The following is an 8,742-nucleotide window of genomic DNA, read 5'->3' on the forward strand; positions in this document are numbered from 1 at the left end:
TTTTCTCCTCCCTAACCAACTACCCAGCATCACCAGGGAAGTTGGGTATTTAAGCCCTGTAACCTGAAGCAACTAATAGGATGAGAGTGATGTCGAGGGCGGTATATTCTCCTGGAATGAGGCACATATTGGTGCTTCACTTCACACTTGTGCTTACTGTTGCCACTGTCATTAATAACAGCACCAATGGGTCTCAACCTCACAAGCTGATTATTGGCTTCCAGGCTCCCTGGAATATATCCTTCCCCTTCAGTGCCCTGCGGCTGGGCTCAGCCCTGCAGATAGCTGTGGAGAAGGTCAACACCAATCCCTCCTTCCTGGGGAACTACAGTCTGGATTTTGTGTACATGGATACAGACTGTAATCCCAAAGTTTCCCTGGGAGGATTCATTCACCAGGTGTGGAAAGAAAATGTGTCTGCACTATTTGGTCCAGCGTGCCCTGAAGAAGCTGAGGTATGATTCATGTGACGTGACGTGGAAATAGATACTTTGTGCATTGTTTTTTGTCAACTATTTTTTAGAGAGTAAGGTTTCACACAGGTTTCTGTCTCTTCTCTTCTCAGTTTATATATAAATGACATAAATGACCAAAGATGGACAAAGTACACACATTCTTTACTTATGTAGAAGTACATATACTGAAAATAGTACAGGCTCTGAGATGTACTCAAAGCATAAAAATACTAATTTCTACCGGCTGTTTCTGTGCAAAGCTAATTAAAACCTCAAACAGGGTTGAGTCTCCCTCTCTTGTCTGTTATGTCTTTTACGTCATATTCTCGATGCGTCCTGCATGATATGCCCATGTTGATATTGAGATGGCATGCAACGATGCAAAAACAAATAATAATCGATTATTTCTCTGAAATTACTTCAAACTAAAGTAAAAAAGCCTGTTTTTAAAATGTATTTCTGTAAAAACGTAGAGAGTAACGAAGCGTCCCGATAGCTCACCCGGTAGAGCTGGTGCCACATATACTTGAGTCGTTGCTGCAGCAGTTATGGGTTCGACTTTAATATATAAATATATATACATATATAAGTTGTCAGGAAAGTAAATACCTAAGTTAAGTACAGATACCTGACACAACTAAAAAGCTATAAGCACAGTAACAAGTATTCATACTTTGTTACTTCCCACCACTGTAAATGACCTACAAGAATATCCCATGGTGCAGGTGGACACTGATACACTGTACACTCAGTTCTTAGTTGCCAGTTTATTAGGTACATCTAGCTAAGACTGTTAAATGGTAAACATGTGTTATCAAACCATGCTGTTTTAGATCATAAATCATGCAAAAGAAATACTGTGGTTTCACCAGATCATTCAATTGTGACTTCATTTTGTACACTTAGCTATAATGCAGTCTAACGTAATATAACCGTCTTAAAGGTGATAATGATCGGTTTTTGCTTAAACTCTTTCAGAGAGGTATTGATTTAACTATGACAAGTTTGTGGTGCTGTTGAATTGTATGGCGTTCTACAGACAGGTGTTTCTATTATTATGTCAGTAGGATAGGCTAAAGCACTGATATTATAGCAGCTCTGTTTGAAAACTCATGAAGAACTGAAGGAGTGTAAAAGATAAATGCAATATTTCAATGATCCATAAGATATTTATTAAGCTTTTCTGATTAATAAAATAGTAGAATCAAAGTCATATTTAGATAGACAGATACTTTATTTATCCCGAGGGAAATTCAAGATAATATTTAATTATCTTTATAATAAATAATAGTTTTTGTTTCTATAAAACTATTTTGTGACAGACTAGTTGCTGAGTTTGTTTGCACATGAATCCTTTGATCTACTCAATAACAAGTATTATGTGTATTTAGATGTCAACTATAACACAAAAAAACAAAATCAATATGTTGACCACAAAGTCCATTTAGTAGCTGTTCTGGAGCTTTTGATCATATCAAAAAAATTTCATAATGATAGAGTTTGTTGCCTTAGAAGTTGGAATTTAGGCTTGTCATTGCTAGAAGGTGTATCCAACAGGTATCTTGTGTTAGATTCACATCTAAAATGTAAGAAACATGTTTAACATTCTATGCTGGAAATAGTTTTATGGTGTTATTGCATTATATTTTCATATTTATTGCTAAACTTGTTAAACAAGCAGCTTCTACAATAATTGATCCTCTTAAGGTTAACATTGTAATCATGCATTAGCATTTAGGATAGGAACATCTTATCACTGTTCTCAAAAGACTAAATATATCAGATTTGATCATTTTCTTGAATTTGCAAGGATCAAACTTGTAATTCCTTAAACAAACAACTGCCTACAGTGCTAGAATTTGCTGTGCATGTATGGGGAATTGTCTTCCACCATTTTTCTCTTTTCGGAGGAATTAAACTAAACCTGGTCACCCCTTCCAGGTCACTGGTCTAATTTCATCCGCATGGAACATCCCCATGTTCGGCTTTGTGGGACAATCCTCCAAAATGGACAACAGTGATATCTATGATTCCTACATCAAAATTGTGCCCCCTCTTAAGAGAAGCTCGGAGGTCCTGGTGAAGACCTTGAAGTTCTTCGGGTGGAATCATGTAGCGATGATTGGAGGGGGATTAGAGTCAAACACTTGGGACAAAGTTGACGCTTTGTGGAAAACCGTCGAGAATCCGCTGAGAGAGAAATTCAAACTGGCTGCATCTGTCAAGTTTGATACCAGCAATCCTCAGCTTGTTTATCGAAATATTAAGTACATCGCAACAGTCGCCAGAGGTAAGGAAAGTATGAGCAACTTTGTGGCAAACTCAGACTTTTTTAGCTCTTTAAAACCACATATAACCAATTGTTTTCTGTTATCTTCCAGTAATTGTGGTGCTAACAAACAAAGAGGACTCTATGGCTCTTTTGCTGGAGGCCGAGCGACAGGGTCTGATGAATGGTGACTATGTGTTCTTCCTGGTGCAGCATTTTGAGGTCAGTGGCAGTGTGGTGAGTAGAACCTTTAATACACATCAACACTGATATTCAGCCGAGTTAAAAATCCATACTCTGGATAAGGTTTGGAAACATCGGGTCCATTGATTTCAGAGGCTGACAGAAACAGGCTCTACATTTCTAGCTTGCAACAGTTGATTTTGTCAGCTGAAATGAGCTACAGCTGACTCATTTTTAAAAAGGTGTAACAGTCTGAGGCTAAAGCTTCACGTCACAGGCAAAAAGTCAACATCCTCACCAGTTAATCCATGAAAATAAAGAAACAGAATTTTTATTGTATTGCGGTGTAGAGCTATTTAGCCCTATTGTGAGTATGATGAAGGAAACATTTTCAAAATCTGACTACTTTAGATAATAAGACAGCTTCACTTACTGTACAGTACATGTCAAGCCTTAAGTTGCCATCATCCTCTTCAGTCTTTCTTATCAAATGATCAAATTTATAACCTCTTCACTAAAGTTGTTTTTCATGTGCATCTTTTTTCTGAGCAGGATAACTTGTGGAAATATTCCCTGAAGAACAGGATTAACCAAGGCGCCATAAGAGCTTTTGACATGGTCTTTATCATTGGCCAGAAATCATACGAAGGCTATGAGTACTATGACTTCTTTGAGCAAGTTTTTGAAAGACTAAAAGGGCACCCATTCCGGAGCAACCTGACATCTGAAAGAGAGGTGAGAACTTGTTATATGAACTGAATATCATGTTAAAAATATATTATTCATTCCGCTAAAATGGAAAATTACAGATACAATTATTTTACTTCTCTTTTTTTAGATCAGCCCTTACTCTGCCTATCTGCATGATGCAGTGCTTCTTTATGCGATGGGACTGAAGGAAGTCCTCAAAGATGGAAAAGACCCTAATGATGGACGGCAGCTGATACGGAGATTAAAAAATAAAAACGACATTCGGTTTTATGGTTGGTAGCTGCTGCTAATGGTTATTATTGTAGGGGTCTGTACAGTGCAATTATGCAATTTGTAGTTATTGTGTGTTCGTGAGGCTTTTTAAGAGGAAATTACAGAACATCTGTTCAGAAGCAGCTAATGGTTTGGTACTTCTTTTGCACTCATACCAACTGCTAGCCAAACATCATATCACATACAGTCTCTGACATTCTCTTTACATAATTACATCATATTTGGTCACAAAACACAACCATTAACATACTTAGTTTAAAAGCTGAAGTCAGTTTATGTATTTATTTAAAAAAAAAAAATCTCGATTTATCTCAAAATAAGTTAGCTGAAAGCTATTTTTTAAAGTAATTATTTGTGCAAACAGCTAAATATGCATTAAATTGTCAATTTATAGTGGTATCTAGTCATGCAATTTGATTTTATTTCCCCAGGTTTTGAGGTTTCTGAGATTTTTGCATCCCCCCCAATAATCTTGAGGTGGACAGAATTCTGTTTGCAGCTCTCAGCACTGAAAAAATATATTTAAGAATTTTAACAGCAACATCTGTTTAGTTATTTAGTACTAGTATCAACATTTTTGCATATTTTACTCATTATACTAACAGAAAACATAATTCAGTTGGCATTATGTTTTAAAAAAACTGGCAAATCATCTTCAGAGACCGTTTGATGTAGTAGTAATATAGTATTAGTATTAAGTAGTAGTAGTATTAGTAATAGTTTTCTGTATCACTGCAGGTGCGTCTGGACTTGTCCACTTTGACAAAGAGGGGGAGAGAAACCTGGACTATTCTATTTATGACCTGCAGCATACAGGAGACATCACCAAGTTTGTACCCATCCTCCATTTTGACAGCCACACCAAAGCTGTCCGGTAATAAAGCTCTTTTATAGTCAAAAAATAAATCCAGCATTTTTTGATAAACACATTTTGGGAAATCACACAGTTTTTTTTTAATCTTTGTTTTGTTTTTCAGGCCAACATCTATGTTTGCTTCTGTGGTCTGGCCGAAAGGAAGACCACCTTCTGATAAACCAGAATGTGGTTTCAACAATGAACAATGTGAATGGCTGGTTAATGGTAAAGGAACAGTTGACAAAAGTGACTTGCAAAATAGCCCTTATGCAACCAGTAAATACACCAATTGTTTCAGTTTTTTTTTTAGACCACTAATAAAACATGATTTTATAAACCTGACGCTCAGGCTAAGCTAACCACCTTCATCATTTATTGTCTTGATGGGACACAGAAATCGCACTGCTGGCTCTACTTGTGACCTTCCCTGTCATCGGTGTGCTAGCAGTTTTGTGCATCGGTGTCCTCATTCTGCAGAAGTTTCGACTCCAGACGCGACTTGGTGACTCCTGCTGGTGGCTGATCACCTACAGCGACATCACCATCATCAGGGAGTCCTCAGTATGAGCACTAACACACGCGCTGTTGAGTGTCTGTATATGTACAGTATGTGTGTGTTTGCTTGCCTGGTTTTGTGTTTACAGGCTTATTTGGTGTGCTTGTGTCTCCTCCAGGGAACTCAGGGTTTATCTCTAACCACCACAGCTAGTCAGAGTGGGAGCGGCGGCTCTCAGTCCAATTTCTCCAACAACAGCTATGGCCTGAGAGACAAGGCAGGAAAAGAACACATCTATACCACCATAGGTCTCTACCAGGTACTAGTTTTATTCAGAGATTAAAGTGAGTGTGTGTAACTTTCCTAGTGGCCACAAGTGGCAATTACAGATTAATAGTAAAAGTAGAGTCTTAAAGGCCTTTTCCCTATAGGAACTTAATATCCTGTAACTTTAGTGGCAAGATCCTGAAGCTAAATTGTACAGGAGAGGGTGCTAAATCTAAGTTCAGGTCCTCTGCTTTGTCTGTATCAACTGCTTATTGTTTGTTGAGTGTTGGGGAGTTTGTTAAAAATTCCAAGCCGTGCAACCAACATCTGTATTTTTTTTTCTGTGATACTGACGTTTTAAAGTCACCCTCTACGTACTCGCACACCAAAGAAGTGCAGAAGACCTATGATGTCGGTGCTGCCGTCGCCTTTTTAATGATGTAGCCCATTCGTGAAACGTTTTGGTTTGTAAATCTAAGTGCAAAAACAAGGTAGAACCTAGAACCAAGCCCTAACAGGAGGTTCAGGTAACGTGTCGTTAAGTTCCTATAGTGGAAAAGGTCTAATGAAGTCAGCAAACTGAGTCATTATTGTCAAACCTACAGCAAATTCTAGCCAGTTTGCTAATATTAACTAACATTAGACCACCAAGCTAATGGTCGTAACAGACTAAGGTCAGTAAAACAAAAACCTGACTTGAACTGAACTGAGCAAGTATGTGTTTTATTGCTTATGGAATTTACTTTTTTATTTGTTTCTGAGAGTTTGTTTCTATGTGCCAGAATATGTGGTTTTCTGTAATGGTTTTTTTTTTTATTCCATACAGGGAAATCAAGTTGCCATCAAGTACATCAAGAATGTTAGCAGTAATTACCAGAAACCTTCAATAATTGCAGAGTTCAATGTGGTAAAGTACCTCATGTTGTTCTAGACCAACTTTCTTTTTCAAATTTCTTTTGGTTATCTGCTTTTTGTATATATTCTAATACAAATGGAATGGAATATAATGGAAGTAATAAAAAACCTGCTGGTATATCTAACTAAAAACAAAGTCATATATAATGTTAACATGACGTCATATAAGAATAATCTTATATATAAAATAATAAAATAATGGTGCAAATCTTATTCTACCCTTGTAACAAAGATATTATTATTTAAGACATATTTGTTAATAATTTATTTTTGAACGTATTTTATTGTGTGCCTAACCATCTTAAACTCTCTAAGACAGATGAGAGAGATGAAACATGAGAACTTGGTGCAGTTCTTTGGTGTTTGCATCGAGCCACCGAATGTCTGTTTGGTGATCCAGTACTGCAGGAAAGGCAGTCTGAAGGTCAGTGTCTCAGCCTGTACTGTATATACACACACTTTAACTTCATACTGTAAAGCATCCCTGTAAAACTGCAATCTAATGCTTGTTTGCGCTGTAGATATATATTGTTACTTCACCCCACTCTACCCAATTTGGGCGAATATAGCATCGAGGTAATACAAGGTTAACTTCACCCATGGGATAGAAAACCACCTAAAACAAGGGATTGGGTTATTGGTATATTACTGTTGGGTTATTTTAACTAAACTAAAATAGTTTGAACCAGTTCTAATATACTCCAGCTCTTTTTTAAACTTACATGTCACTATTTGTTACCCTTATTGTTAATGCGTATTATATCCTTACAGGTAAAACACTGGGTCAAAAAAACAACAACAGTAACATAGAAAATAACAAAAACATGGGTCAAAACAACCCATTAGTTCCCAATTAAATTAAGTTAAGCCAGTGTCGCATCGGTGCTGCATTGACCCAAACTGGGTCAAAAAATTAGATATTGAACTTCAAAATATTCACTCTTTGCTCTCTTTCTTCCCTCCTGCAGGATCTTCTGAAGGCTTCAGATGTCGAGCTGGACGGGATGTTTAAGCTCTCCTTTGCTTATGACATTGTCAATGTGAGTCAGTTCATTTATGCATCATGTTCTAGTTATTGCAGTGATTTACTGGAGGGAAAGTTCCCAAGGCCATTGCCAGGAGTGTTTTGAAATAATGAGTAAATACTCATAAATAAAAAATACAGAGCCAATCCTCACTCTGCCAGGAATACATTTCTAGTAAATTTTTCGTTGGTGAAAATGTAGTCATATTTTAATATCTTCAAATTAGTCAAATCAATAGATATAAACTCCTCTCAAAAAAAGACCTCAGAGACGTCAATGGTAGCTACAATGTGGCCCTGAATGTACCTTTAATTCAGAGAATAAAGCTTTATGTTGACCCTGTGTAAAACTTTGAAAATTGGTTTTAGAGACCTAAAACAGACACAAACTTATATTATAGTTGAGGTTGTTTTTTTCTTTTACTTGGCAATGGCCAATTCATGATTTCAACCTGTTAATTTGTGTTTTAGGGAATGGAGTTCATTCATAAAAGTAACCTGAGATTTCATGGGAACCTGAAGCCCAGCACATGTCTGGTGGATAGTCGACTCCAGATCAAACTGTCTGGCTTTGGACTGTGGGAGTTTAAATATGGGAACAAAAACAAGATCATCCCACAGGACAACCCAAATTATGAGGGTCAGTGGGTGAAATTGAAGTATTTAATAATGTCATATTAAACATTGCATATTTGCATATAATGATTAAAGTGATTTAAACCGTTCCTTCGTGTTGTAGACATGTACTGGACAGCCCCCGAGCTTCTGAGACAAGTCGGCCTCCCGGTGAATGGAACACCCAAAGGTGACATCTACAGCTTTGCCATCATAATGTGGGAACTCATGTACAACTCTAAGGTTTTCCCATATCAAGACATCAACCTGGAGCCCAAAGGTTAGCACGATACAAAGAAAGCATTCATTTTCTTTTGCCACTAATTCATTTACCAGCTGGCAGAGGTTGGAAATACTGAAGCAGAAAGGCAAAAAATATCACATTTACATTCTGGTAGTCTCCATTTTACCTAACTGTCATATTTTAAAACTACTCGAAGCAAATACAGGGCACACTAGACAAAACAAAGCTAAACTAAATAAAAGAATATCAACACATTCTCACCTCTAATGCCCCATGTACCAAGACTGAGTCCTTGCTGCTGTGGCCCAGGGTTTAAATCTGACCTGTGGCCCTTTGCTACGTGTCATCCCCTCTCTCTCTTCCACCTTTCCTGTCACTCTTCAGCTGTCACTATCGATTAAAAGCAATAAAAGCCCCCAATATATATATATATA

The 8,742-nt window shown here is 37.3% G+C and overlaps 1 protein-coding gene across 1 annotated transcript in view; it reads left to right on the forward strand.

The window, feature by feature from the left end:
* The first annotated feature begins 116 nt into the window (after window positions 1-116).
* The window catches only part of gucy2g (guanylate cyclase 2g), a 12,049-nt gene continuing 3,423 nt past the window's right edge, over window positions 117-8,742 (forward strand). The window contains exons 1-14 of the mRNA XM_035669141.1: window positions 117-455; window positions 2,397-2,745; window positions 2,837-2,946; window positions 3,460-3,642; window positions 3,746-3,890; window positions 4,630-4,765; window positions 4,869-4,972; window positions 5,142-5,308; window positions 5,422-5,562; window positions 6,337-6,417; window positions 6,745-6,849; window positions 7,394-7,465; window positions 7,921-8,089; window positions 8,189-8,344. Coding sequence (XP_035525034.1) covers window positions 117-455; window positions 2,397-2,745; window positions 2,837-2,946; window positions 3,460-3,642; window positions 3,746-3,890; window positions 4,630-4,765; window positions 4,869-4,972; window positions 5,142-5,308; window positions 5,422-5,562; window positions 6,337-6,417; window positions 6,745-6,849; window positions 7,394-7,465; window positions 7,921-8,089; window positions 8,189-8,344 — 2,257 coding nt within the window. The remainder of the gene's footprint in view (window positions 456-2,396; window positions 2,746-2,836; window positions 2,947-3,459; window positions 3,643-3,745; window positions 3,891-4,629; window positions 4,766-4,868; window positions 4,973-5,141; window positions 5,309-5,421; window positions 5,563-6,336; window positions 6,418-6,744; window positions 6,850-7,393; window positions 7,466-7,920; window positions 8,090-8,188; window positions 8,345-8,742) is intronic.

This window comes from Morone saxatilis, unplaced genomic scaffold, assembly GCF_004916995.1.
Source record: "Morone saxatilis isolate NCDOM2014 unplaced genomic scaffold, NCSU_SB_2.0 Contig1, whole genome shotgun sequence".
Lineage (NCBI taxonomy): Eukaryota > Metazoa > Chordata > Actinopteri > Moronidae > Morone > Morone saxatilis.